Source organism: Mixophyes fleayi, chromosome 3, assembly GCF_038048845.1.
Source record: "Mixophyes fleayi isolate aMixFle1 chromosome 3, aMixFle1.hap1, whole genome shotgun sequence".
NCBI lineage: Eukaryota > Metazoa > Chordata > Amphibia > Anura > Limnodynastidae > Mixophyes > Mixophyes fleayi.
The window spans coordinates 64,517,314-64,531,821 of record NC_134404.1 but is presented as its reverse complement, the minus strand read 5'-3'; the positions used below and the strand labels follow the sequence as shown (position 1 = coordinate 64,531,821).

General features: G+C 36.0%; 1 protein-coding gene across 1 annotated transcript in view; it reads right to left on the bottom strand.

The window, feature by feature from the left end:
- The window catches only part of LOC142142663 (apolipoprotein L3-like), a 54,010-nt gene that overhangs the window by 12,910 nt on the left and 26,592 nt on the right, over nt 1-14,508 (bottom strand). Inside the window, exons 2-5 of the mRNA XM_075200523.1 lie at nt 11,233-11,294; nt 11,096-11,125; nt 6,131-6,160; nt 3,091-3,120 (exon numbers count right to left, since the gene is read on the bottom strand). Coding sequence (XP_075056624.1) covers nt 3,091-3,120; nt 6,131-6,160; nt 11,096-11,125; nt 11,233-11,235 — 93 coding nt within the window. The 5' untranslated portion in view covers nt 11,236-11,294. The remainder of the gene's footprint in view (nt 1-3,090; nt 3,121-6,130; nt 6,161-11,095; nt 11,126-11,232; nt 11,295-14,508) is intronic.

The following is a 14,508-nucleotide window of genomic DNA, read 5'->3' as shown; positions in this document are numbered from 1 at the left end:
TAAAATCCCCCATAATTAAAATTTGACCTAGTTGTGTAGCCTTTTCAATTTGCTGTAGAAGTTGGGCTTCCTCAATCGTACTAATATCTGGCGGTTTATAGCATATCCCTATCAGAAACTTCTCTGAACTTTTTCCTCCGCTGGATATTTCCACCCACAATGCCTCTATATTATCACCAATATTCTCGTATATAACTTCCTGAATACTTGGTTTTAATTCTGGCTTAATATAAAGACATACTCCTCCTCCCCTTTTATTTACCCTATCCCTCCTGAAGAGAGAATAGCCTTCCAAGTTGACTGCCCAGTCATGTGTATCATCCCACCAGGTCTCAGTAATACCTATAATATCATACTGCTCATTCATTGCTACTAGTTCTAACTCCCCCATTTTACCTGTCAGGCTTCTTGCATTTGCGAGCATACACTTAAGTCTATTGGCTCCCTTAGGTATTTCTTTTTGCTTTAAAAAGGGCCGCTCCTTATCGGCTATGCTTCCCTTTCCCCCCTCTCCACCCCCTTTACTCTTGTTAAATTCCTCCTTACTACTCTCAATGTCTATCCCATAAATACTTGTTTGCCCCTCCCCCCCGGAGCCTAGTTTAAAATCTCCTCCAACCTTCTAACCATCCTCTCCCCTAGCACTGCAGCCCCCTCCTCATTCAGGTGCAATCCATCACGACAATAAAGATGGCAATTGACCGAGAAATCAGCCCAGTGCTCTAAGAATCCAAAACCCTCCTTCCTACACCAATCTTTTAGCCACGCATTAACCTCCCTAATCTCCCGCTGCCTCCCTGGACTAGCGCGTGGCACAGGTAGTATTTCCGAAAATACTACCTTGGATGTCCTTGCCTTAAGTTTGCGACCTATGTCCCTGAAATCATTCTTTAGGACACCCCTTCTTCCTCTAACTCGGTCATTGGTGCCAACATGCACCAAAACCGCTGGGTCATTCCCAGCCCCTCCCAACAATCTGTCCACCCGATCCGCAATATGCCGAGCCCGAGCACCCGGGAGACAACACACTGTTCGGCATGCACGGTCCCGGTAACAGATTGCCCTATCTACCTTCCTAATAATTGAATCCCCTACCACCACAATCTGCCTGGGTCCCTGAGTAACTTTGGTCCCCTCTGTGCTGGAGAGACCATTCCCCTGGTTGCTAGAGGAAGCAGTGTCATCCAACTCTACCAATTCTGAACTGCCTTCCACAGTATCTTCATCCAATCTGGCAAATCTGCTGGGATTGCCTAGCTCAGAACTGGCCTGCCTCTTCCTCCCTCTGCTACCCCTAGTAACTGTTACCCAGCTGCCTACCTGTGCATCCTCCTCTGTCTCTGCTCCACCCTGCTCAGCTAACGCATCAACGGTGAGCTGTAAACTCTGCTCCAGGTTGGCAATGTCTCTCAATGTTGCAATGGTCTGCTTTAGATCAGTTACCTGGGCTTCCAAAGAGACCAATTGCTCACATTTCTCACAGAGGTATAAACCTTGGAACACTTGCTCCAAGTGTGCATACATATGACAAGATATGCATTGAGTGAGATCATCAAGCCTGCTACTACTCATCTTATTATGGCTAACGTAACTTCTTATAGCCTACAGTGAACTTTAGTACTAGCCTTTCCTAGCCACTTACCAGTTTAAACCCCTTCCTGGATTCAACTCCTTAATGGAACCAACTCCACACTTTAAACAAAAACAGCACTTGAAATCAAAAAAGCAGTGAAATCACAAGCTCAATGAAATCGCTTGCTACCTCCTGTTAAATAGAGCTTGCACTAACCAGCTGTATCAACTATGCAATTAAACCACACCCACTAGCTCTAACAGAGAGAAGGGAAAAAAAAAAAAAACACTTAATAAACACACAGAAAAACGAATCCCGTTCAATAAACACACAGAATAATTCCCCAAACTATATCACTCTCTCAGCACAGAACAGCAATCCTTAATGGAACCAACTCCACACTTTAAACAAAACAGCACTTGAAATAAAAAAGCAGTGAAATCACAAGCTCAATGAAATCGCTTGCTACCTCCTGTTAAATAGAGCTTGCACTAACCAGCTGTATCAACTATGCAATTAAACCACACCCACTAGCTCTAACAGAGAGAAGGAAAAAAAAAAAACAAAACACTTAATAAACACACAGAAAAACGAATCCCGTTCAATAAACACACAGAATAATTCCCCAAACTATATCACTCTCTCAGCACAGAACAGCAATCCTTAATGGAACCAACTCCACACTTTAAACAAAAACAGCACTTGAAATCAAAAAAGCAGTGAAATGCCTGCATTGCTTAATTGTAAGCTTTTGAAGAGATGCAAAACAAGTTTATGAAATCTTTGGTGCGTCACTGCACAAATCAGTGGTCAGAAAATACTGTAAATAATGTACAGATAGTATCAGAAGAATACAGTGACCATCAGCTGGCTGAGGTCCAACAAGCCGTTTCTGTATTTGAACAAAATAATTTTGTTTCTGAAGTTGAGAAAAAAAGCTTTCTCTTTAATGAAGTTGAGAATTGTGGGAGTGAGCTTTTCCATGCAGATATTACAAGCGTTTTTAATCTGTGCGAAAATAGTGCTTATGAATGTTTTCAGAAATCAGGAGGGTTTGTTATGCCAATAAAAAATGCTATCTGTGAGGGAGACTTGTTTAAGTGAATATATTTGTACTTTCGACATGGTTATCACAGAATCTGGAAATATGTGTGAATATTTGGTGATGGGAGATTTTGTTGAGAAAATGTTGAGTGATTTGCAGACACAATGTGAAGTGTCTAACGAGAGTACTCTGATATATGAAAGGAGCAGTGTTGTTTTTAAAAAGGCTAAATGCTTAGAAAATTTTCCCGGGGGCTGTTGGTGAATGAATGAATGAATGATTGTTTCTTCCTGGATTTCAATGGAGTCATTCCCAAACATGTTTTCTCCTCTCCATACATCAAGGTGCACTTTGTGGTGGCTCATATCAGTACAGAAAGGGGTCATGTGCCCTGGGCCATTGTTTTCGTAAGTGACGTCCACTGAGTTTTAATTTATATATACAAATCTAATATAGAAAAATTCTGTCTTACCGATTGAAGCAGCTCTTCAGATTTACATTCCTAAAAATGCAAGAAAAAGTTACATTGATCATTTTCAGTTGTTTGCAAAGTGTAATGGCATAAACTGTTTTTAAAGGGTAAAGTAGACAACATCAGCTATACACAGCACTGAGAAGTAAGTGGTTCCAGGTGCAGGTGAAGGTGATAGAATCTGGTGGTGGCAGTGATTACTTTTCTACAACTGGTGCGTCAGTCAGTGAGTGTCAAATGGCCGAATAACACCAGTGGGAGTGGTCAGTGACAGCAGGTAAGATAAAGTAAAGTAAACCTGAAAATAAATCATTAAAACCACAGATAAGCTGTTGAGAAAGGACAGGGTGGCAGAGTAAGCACATCATGTCACGGACACCCTTAAAATCAGCCAAGCTGTTACATATGCAATAATATCAGGATAGAAAAATGAAGGAAAATGCAGACACAGATTACAATCTGCCACACTCCTAGCTTTTGAGGCTTATGCTAATGACCTATCAGATGTTTGTTTGATATAAAAATGTGTGAAATTAAAATACTAGAACGTTTCCTATTATGAAAAGCGCAATTCAAGATCAACTATACCAAAATTAAATTTTACCAATGGGGAAACAAAACAGGAAAAATAATTGGCAAACATGGCAAAATTTTAGAGAAGGAAAAAACACAATTTTGGTAATAGAAAATGCTGTATCTGGTATCAGACAGACCCCTACTTCCGAGAATTTTAAGCCCTTTATGATGATTTATACAATTCAACCACCGATAATTAAACATTACACGTCTCGCAACTACATGAGCCAAAAAATGACCAAAATCAATTCACACTTAAAATAACAATTAAATGCTGCTATCATATAATAGGAAGTTATTATCTTTTCATATTCAACAAAGATTCAGTTCCAGATGGGGACTATTACAAAATAAAAACATAAATAATCCTGTACAGTTATTAAGTTCCTAAAACAAAACCTTCATTAAGAACAACCCACTTTCACAAATTTATTGAAACCCACGCCATCTTTATTGTAAATCCAATAATAGATGATGACACGATTCAATCAGATTCTCACCAAGATAACTGTTTTATGCCTTTAATCTCTTCTTCCAAAATAAAATACCACCCATCATTTGGTTTCCCAAATGGAAGACACACAGTGAAGGCCATCCAAATGTCCAGAATGGCAGTGGTATTTTACAAAGATCCTTCATCAAATATAATGCTTAGATTAAAGATGCCAAAAGAGAGTTTAACAAGATATCTTTGTCCCATCAATATATTTTAAAACCAATATAATCTTTACAATTTATTATTAATAAAATCCAAGATTTTGAGGACATATCAGGATTCGAGATCAAATTAGAATAGTCAGTTGCCATGTTACTCAACACAATAAATTAATCAACATTGAAGGAACAGTTTAACATAACTTGGGCCAGACACTACATAACATAATTAGACATTCTATTCCCTAAAAATAGAAATAACCTGTATACATTTTAAATAGGTAGAACTATGGATATTATAAACCAAATAATGTCACAACTTAAATGTATTTACCACATTGACCCTTATCAATGGTTAGTATTCATGTATAAATTTACCTTTGCCCTATCCGCCCAAGAAGGCCCACTTTTGGATAAAACTTTGCCCATCTTTTGGGGCCTTACTGTGTTTGAATTTGAAATACAAAATTCACTGAAAATAGTTAAAAAATTTAATATATTCATGTAAGTTTTAACATGTTCAATTTGGTTTTAACAAGTCCTGTTCACCTTGCTCGAATTTAGTTAAAAAAACCTTAAAATTCTATCTACAATAGAATTCATCACAAATTTTAGAATTTTAGAGACATTCCAGATTTAGGACAACTTTGAAGTAAATTCAAGCATCTGTACTTCAATCATTTTCTACTCAAGAATGCCCACATAATTTTGAACATTGTAAAGTCATGGATTACTCCATATATTGGGCTTTTTTAAGGTTAGACACACGACAATTTTTGTGCCATAAACATATGCATTTCCATACTGTGCATGTGTGCCAAAAAGTCTCTATATCTAGATTTGTATGTATCTGAGACTTGCAGCCCCTTACGCCTGGAAAGACAAAACAGGACTGGGCAATAATATATTGAATAAACTAAGGGCATATTCACATAAGAGTAGCACGCCACCTGGAGATAAAACCTAATGAGACTTAGATGCATCCCCAATACGCTTTGTAGGAGGCGTATCTTCTATGGCCACTGAAGGCTTGATGTAAAGACATGCAATGCTGCTGATGACACCAGCAGCACAATCTAGCAACTTCTGAATGTCTGCTTGTGTATTGTCCATTACAGTTGATAGTACGTCATTCATTACGGCTATATTATATAAAGGTAAATTATTTGTCATTTCCATTTGGACCAATGTAGGAATGAAGATTCACATCAGATTTTTAAAGTGGTAAACTATGGATGTGGGAATGTTTGTCTTTAATTATATTTTTTATGAAAAAAAATTCACAGAGACTGTGACAGAAACTAGCTAGTTATATTCTTTAGATGTAGCAAATGTTTAATGCATTTGTATTTCTGGAGATGTGGCATTGTATATATAGAGATCACATATAGTGCATAAATATTAAGAGTAAACATGATTATTACTTATTGACATGCCTTATTTAACTATTTCACATAAAAAGTGTTACATGTAATCAAAGCAGACCCAAAGTCCACTTAATGTCATTATTTTTTTAACCCATCAATGAGGCTGAACCTAGTAGTATTTCAGTAACAAAACTAAAACTATTATATAATTAAAAGGTGTATATCTAAAGGTATGGGAGGCTGGACTTTGTAGTGATGTTTACACTATTCTAATGTGCACCTCCCAAAGATTTTTCCTCCTCTCTACACATCAAGGTGCACTTTGTGGTTCCTGCAATGAATACAAAGAAGGGGCATGTGCCCTGGGCCACTGTTATAGTAAGTGACGTCCACTGAGTTTTATTTTTTATATACAAATCTAATATAGAAAATTTCTATCTTACCGATTGAATCAGCTCTTCAGATTTACATTCCTAATAATGCAAGAAAAAGTTACATTGATCATTTTCATCTGTTTGCAGAGTGTAATGGTATAAACTGTTTTTAAAGGGTAAAGCAGACAACATCAGCTATACACAAAAATTAGAAGTAAGAGGTTCAAGGTGCAGGTGAAGATGATGCAATCTGGTGGTGGCAGCGATTACTTTTCTACAACTGGTGTGTAATTGACTATTACAGTCAGTTAGTGTCAGATGGCCGAATAACACAAGTAGGTGTGATCATTTACAGCAGGTAAGTTAAAGTAAAGTAAACCAGAAGACAAATCGTTAAAATCACAGATAAGCTGTTTAGAGAGGACAGGGTGACAGAGTAAACATATCCTGTCACGGAGATCTCAAAGTCAGCCAAGCGGGGACATATGTAATAATATCAGGATAGAAAAATAAAGTAAAATACAGACACATATAACACTCTGCTGCGCTCCTTGCTTTTGAGGCTTATGCTTATGACCTATCCGATGTTTGCTTGATATAGAAATACATGAAAATATAATTCTAGAAAGTTTCCTAATATTAAAAGCACACATCAAGAAGAACTATGCCAAAATTAGATTTTATCAATGGGGAAACAAAACAGGAAAAATAATTGGCAAATATGGCAAAAATTTAGAGAAGGAAACTACACAATTTTGATAATAAAAATGCTGCATGTGGTATCAGACAGACCCCCACTTCCGAGAAATTCAACAAATTCTAAGCCCTTTATGATGATTTATACACTTCAAACACCCATAATTAAAAATTACACAACTCGCTACTACATGAGACAAAAATTACCCAAATCAATTCACACTCAAAATAACTATTAAATGCAGATATCATATAAGAGGAAGTTATTCAGCCATATTATCTTTTGATATGCAACAGAACTCCAGGTCCAGATGGTTTAAGTTGGGACTATTACAAAATAAAAACAAATAAATAAATTTGTACAGTTATTAAATTCCTAATACAAAACCCACATTAAGAACAACCCACTTTCACAAATTTAATAAAACCCACATCATCTTTATTCTACATCCAATAATACATGATGATACTTTTCAATCAGATCCTCACCAAGATAATTGTATCATGCCTTTAATCTCTTCTTCCAAAATAAAATATCAACCATCAATTGGTTTCCCAAATGGAAGACACTCAGTGAAGGCCATCCAAATGGCCAGAATGGCAGTGGTATTTTACAAAGATACCTCATCAGGTATAATACTCAGTTTAAAGATGCCAAAAGAGAGTTTAACAAGATATCTTTGTCCCATCAATATATTTTAAACACAATTTAATCTTTACAATTTGTTATTAATAAAACCCAAGATTTTGAGGACATATCAGGATTTGAGATCAAATTAGGAAAGTCAGTTGTCATGTCATTCAATACAATAAATTAGTCAAGATTGAATGTATAGTATAACTTGGGCTAGACACTACATTACATAATTAGACATTCAATTCCCTAAAAATCGAACTAACCTGTATACATTTAAAATGGGTAGAACTCTGGATATTATAATCCAAATTATGTCACAACTTAAATTTATTTGCCACATTGACCTTTATCACTGGTTAGTATTCATGTAGAAATTTATCGTTGCCAAAAACGCCCACTTTGGGACGAAACTTTGCCCATTTTTTGGGGCCTTACTGTGTTTGAATTTGAAATACAAAATTCACTGTTTGCATGGAAATCCACTAAAAATAGTTTAAAATTCTAATATATTCATGTAAGATTTAACATGTTCAAATTGGTTTTAACAAGTCTGATCCTGTTAACCTGCTCGAATTTAGATAAAATAAACCTTAAAATTCTATCTACAATAGAATTAATCACAAATTTTAGTATTTTAGAGACATTCCAGATTTAGAACAACTTTGAAGTAAATTTGAGCATCTGTTCTCCAATCATTTTCTACTCAAGAATGCCCACATAATATTGAGCATTGTAAAGTCATGGATTACTCCATATATTGGGCTTTTTTCAGGGTTAGACACACGACAATTTTTGAGCCATAAACATATGCATTTCCATACTGCGTATGCGTACCAAAATGTGTCAATATCTAGATTTATTTGTATCTGAGACTTGCAGCCCCTTACGCCTGGAAAGGAAAAACAGGACTGGGCAATAATAATTTGACTACCCTAAGGGCTTATTCACATAAGAATAGCACGCCACCTGGAGATACAACCTAATGAGACTTAAATGCATCTCCAATATGTTTTTTTGAAGGGGTATCTTTTACGGGCACTGAAGGCTTGATGTAAAGACACGCGATGGTGCTGATGACACCAGGAGAATTATCTAGCAACTTCTGAATGTCTGTTTGTGTATTGACCACTACTGCTGATAGTACATAATTTATTGCGGCTATATTATATAAAGATAACTTTTTTGTCATTTCCAATTGGACCAATGTAGGAAGGAAGATTCACATCGGATTTCTAAAGTGGTAAACTATGGATGTGGGAATGTTTGTGTTTTATTATATTTTATATGAGAAAAAAAAATTCACAGAGACTATCAAAGAAACTATCTAGATATATTCTTTAGAAGTAGTAAATGTTTAATAATATATTTAATGCACTTCTATTTCTGGAGACGTGGCATTATATATAGATTGCATATTGTGCACAATTATTAAGAGTAAAAATGATTACTACTTATTTTGATGCGTTAATTCCCTATTTCACATAAAAAAGTGACACATGTAATCAAAGCCGACCCAAAGTCCACATACTGTCATTAATTTCTTAACCCATCAAGAGGCTAAACCGAGTAATATTGCAACCTAAAAATTTATACAATTAAAAGGTGTGGTCTAAAGATATGGGAGGGTGGACTTTGTAGTGATGTTTATACTTTTCTATAGTGCACCTCCCAAAGTTTTTCGTCCTTTCCACACATCAAGGTGCACTTTGTGGTGGATGCTGTGAGTACAGAGAGGAGACATATGGCTTGGGCAATTGTTTTCGTAAGTGTCCTTCACCATTATTTAATTTTCATTTACAAATCTAATATAGAAAATTTTGTCTTACCGATTGCAGCAACTCTTCAGATTCACCTTCCTACAAATGCAAAAAAAGTTGTATTGTTAATTTTCAGCTGTTTGCAAAGTGTAATGGCATAAAGTGTTTTAAAGGGTAAAGCAGAAAATATCAGCTATACACAACACCTAGAAGTGCTTCCATGTGAATATGATGAAATCTTGTGGTGGCAGTGATTACTCTTCTACAACTATTACAGTCGGTAAGTGTCTAGTTCCCAAGTAACACCAGTAGGAGTGGTCAGTAAGAGCAGGTAATTTAAAGTGAAGTAAACCTGAAGATGAATCGGTAAAACCACAGATAAGCTGGTGAGAGTTGAAAGGGTGGCAGAGTAAGCACATCTTGTCACGGAGACCTCAAAAGCAGCCATGCAGGGAAATATGCAGTGATATATAGATAGAAAAATGAAGAAAAATACAGACACATATAACACCCTACACTCTGCCACACTCCTAGCTTTTGAGGCTTATGCTTATGACCCATCAGATGTTTACTTGATATAAAAATATATGAAAAACAAATTCTAGAAAGTTTTCTAATATCAAATGCACACATCAATGTCAATTATAACAAAATTAGATTTTACCAATGGGGAAACAAAACAGGATCTTGGCAAACATGGCAAAATCTCTGAGAAGGAAAAACACAATTTTGGTAATAAAAATGCTGTATCTGGTTTCAGACAGACCCCCACTTCCAAGAATTTGGATAAATTCAAAGCTTTTTAAGATGTATTATGCTCTTCAACCAGCAATAATTAAACATTATACATCTCGTTTTAACATGAGACAAAACATTAAATGCAGATATCATATAAGAGGAAGTTAGTCAGCCATATTATCTTTTGATATACAACAGAGCTCAAGGTCCAGATGGTTTAACTGATGACTATTAAAAAATAAATAAAAAAAATAATACTGTACAGTTTATAACCTTCTAATACAACATCTACATTATGAACAACCCACTTTCCCAAATTGAATAAAACCCAGACAATCTTTATTCTAAATCCATAAAAAAAGCTGAGACTATTTAATCAGATCCTCACCAAGATAATTGCATCATCGACTATGCTTCAAAAATAAATTACCATACATCAATGGGTTTCCCAAATGGAAGACACGAACTGAAGGGCATCTGAATGGCCAGAATGACAGTGGCATGTTCCAAATATCCTTCATCAGTTCTAATACTCAGTTTAGAGATGCCAAAGAGAGTTTAACAAGATAACTTGGTCCCATCTATATATTTTAAACCCACTATAATCTTTACAACTTATTTTTAATAAAATCAAACATTTTGAGGAAATATCAGAATACATGATCAAATTATAAAAGTCAGTTGCCATTTCATTCTATACAATAACATAGTCAACATTGAATGAACAGTTTAGCATAACTTGGCCCAACCACCACATTACATAATTAGACATTGAACTCTACCTAACCTGTATACATTTAAAATGGGTAGAACTATGGATATCATAAACCAAACAATGTCACAACTTAAATATATTTACCATATTGACCCTTATCACTGGTGTGTATGTATGTTTGTATTTATTTATGTATGTATTAATATTTGTTTTAATTTACAGTCGCCCGATCCGCCCAAAATCGCCCACTTTGGGACAAAACTTTTTGGGGCCATTACTGTGTTTGAATTTCAAGTACAAATTCACTGTTTCCATGGAAATCCACTAAAAATAGTTTGAAATTCTAATATATTCATGTAAGCTTCAACATGTTCAATTTGGTTTGGTGAGAATAGAGAGGATTATGTGCCCTGCGCAGTTATTTTCGTAGATGACGTCCACTGCGTCTTAATTTTAATGTTCAAATCTAATATAGAAAAATTCTGTCTTACCGATTGCAGCAGCTCTTCAGATTTAGCTTCCTGAAAATACACAAAAAGTTACACCGATATTTTTCAGTTGTTTGCAAAGTGTAATGGCCTAGACGGTTTTTATGGAGTAAATCAGGAAACAATTTTATTTAACATACCATGCTTGGAATTAGTTTTCGAATTTGTCAAAGTCAGTATCAGATCTCTGTGTTCTCTTAGACTAGAAGAGAGAAAATGACATTTTTTTTACAAAGTAAATGGTGCAAATGTCACACAAATCATCACACTATATCTGTCATGAGGTTATCCGTGAAGAGCATAGAAATCTAAAAAATCATCCTGGTGAGGCTATCTGACATGTTCAAAACTGTTCTGTACAATATTCAATTTGAGATTTGGTGTTAGGTGTTCCCAGTCCTACCCCAACCACTCCACACAGCAAACAAAAAAATTGATCATTATTGCCCGGTTCTATTTATTGACAATAAATTCAGCAAATGTGAATTTACAAATACAGTGCAGAATGGAATTCTGCAGAATGTTGAAGAAAAAGAGGAACTTGAAAATTGTATCTCATCATCATCATCATCATCACCATTTATTTATATAGCGCCACTGATTCCGCAGCACTGTACAGAGAACTCACTCACATCAGTCCCTGCCCCGTTGGAGCTTACAGTCTAGATTCCCTAACATACACACACACACACACACACACACACACACACACACACACAGAATAGGGTGAATTTTGATAGCAGCCAATTAACCTACCAGTATGTTTTTGGAGTGTGGGAGGAAACTGGAATACCCGGAGGAAACCCACACAAACACGGGGAGAACATACAAACTCCACACAGATAGGGCCATGGTTGAGAATTGAACTCATGACCCCAGCGCTGTGAGGCAGAAGTGCTAACCTCTCCAAACTTCACACCACTGAGGAAACAGCCTGTTCCACCTAGAAACCTGATTTGTGTGACATGTTGCTGCAATTTCACTCATCTTCTACTTATAGTGTTACTTAAATTCATAGATTTCATTACACAAGGTGTCTGTATCCTTGGAGTTCAATATGTAGAAACCACTGAAAACATCCTTTATTTTATCTTAGAAAATGTTAAAGCTGCATTACCATTTATTGTTACATTTTACTGACATGCTCCTTCCCCTCCCTGGAACCCCGGGAAAAATAGCTACATAGAGCATCCCGCTCACACCCCCTCTGCATAGCGGCTTCAGGTCGTCGCACTCACATTCAATAATTCAACATTCGATTATAATAATGTAAAAATATACTGTAAAAGCAATGTGCTTAGTGGTATAACAGAAGTGAGAATGGAAATGATAATTAACTGGCTCATATTCATTCTCTTACAAACTGCATTTCAGGCTTATTACAGATCAGTATTATGCACTTTATCAGAGTAATACCTGTCATAGGTACTCACTCATTAAACAAAAACACATGTGGCTGTTAACGGCGCACATATAATCCCAAGTATGAAATTGTTCAGTATTGCATGAATTACAAATGTATTAAAATTTATTTAATACGGTTAATTTCTCTGGTTGTCATGTAGGGCTGATTAGGAATGTTTATCCTCTATCATAACATGTGACAAATAGGAAATATACAAATATTAGAACGACTGGACTATGCTTATTATTACATTTAACAACATATGAATGCAAAAAGGTCACAATCTGCCTATCAAGAACCTAACTAATATTTCATTAACTGGTAAGGGCACACATTATCTTATAGTGTCTGACTAAAAATTAACAAATACAATTTATGTTTTTGATCCGGACTAATAGAGGATTTAATTGATTGAGAGATGACGAAGCATACACAGCAATTTTAAAATCACTTTATTCACATATTTGCACATATTTTGCTGTTTTAATTTGCAATTTAATTTTAATACATTTGTAATAAAAGTAAAATTTTAATGCGAAGAAGGGAATTTCATGCAATACTGAACAATTTCATATTTGGGATTGCATGTGTGTCATTAACAGCCAAAATCTATGTCTTTTTGTTTAATGTTTGTATATTAGCTGGTAGGTAGCACCTCAGATTACTTTAGAAGTGGAGATTGGTAAAAATACCTAGAAACAAAAGGATATAAAAAATATAATTAAATCAGGAAGCATTTTATATTAAGGAGTAACAATCCCTGTAGTCTTACTAATGCGACAAATACTTTTCTAAATATAGGTACTCACTCATCAGAAACAGTATCCAGTGTGAAGATAGGGCTTTCTATGATAATTATTGTATAATTCAATGCAAAATGGTGCAGGGACATAGCTTAGTATAAAAGGGTTATGGGGCTTAATGAGAAAGAAAAGGGAAGGTTGATATATTTAAAAGATTTACTGTTAGAATATAATCACTGGTAGTATACGTTTTAAAAAGCTTCCATCAGATGTGGTTTAGAAAAACACTTTTGACATAACAAACAAATATGGCATAAACAAGCATCTTCTCTAAAAATAAATTATGTGTAAGTTCATTGGTCTTCATATAGTTTTCTATGAACAATAAGAATGATCTGCTGGCTACTGCGTTAGCCATGATTTTCCTTTTCTTCAACATCTTAGGCTCCAAGACTATATTTAGTTTCTAGTGATTTTCTACTCACCAAATGCCTATGACATTGTATACTGGAAAGAAAAACTAATTAATACATAATAATAGACATTTGGGACACTGGTGAACCAAGACAGGGGAGCCCAATACAACACACTCAGTGTTAGTGTTATGACTCTGCCAATGTTTTGTATGTGGCAGCAGTACCTTTAATCTTCCAGAGGTGCTGCTGTTCTGCTCCTGAGCTTGCACCATGCCTGAAGGGGTTAACCTTCTTGCCTAATTAGAACTGCACCTGGCTCACTGCTTCTAATAGCTGCCTCAACTTGTGCTCAGTGCAGTTCATCCGTGTATACCTGGCTGCTGCTTGTGTCTCCCTGTTCCAGTTTGGTTCTGCTGCTACTTGATCGCCCGTTGTGACCTTGGCCTGTTTACTATTGATGCTTGTTTGCTCGTGACCACAAACTTTGCCTGAATACTGGATACGGCTTGAACTCTCGTTGCCCTAGACCTCGGCCTGATTCCCGGACTATGCTAGTTTGCTTGTGACCCTGTACTCTGCCTGTACTCTGGTTTTGCTTGTACTTGTGTTGCCAGACCTCTGCCTGGTCATTGGACTCTACTCCTCTGTTTGCTTCCCTGGACAGACTCTTGCATCCTGGCATTGGGTAACTCACCATTCTTATCCCTGCATTTAAACTGTATTTGCATTCACTGGAACCTGTTATTTCTGTGGACCTTTCCTTACATTAATCACACCTGTTCATAACTGTGTTTGGAGTATACCTGTTAATCCTGTTTTCCGAAATCTACATTTTCTCAGAACAGAATCCTT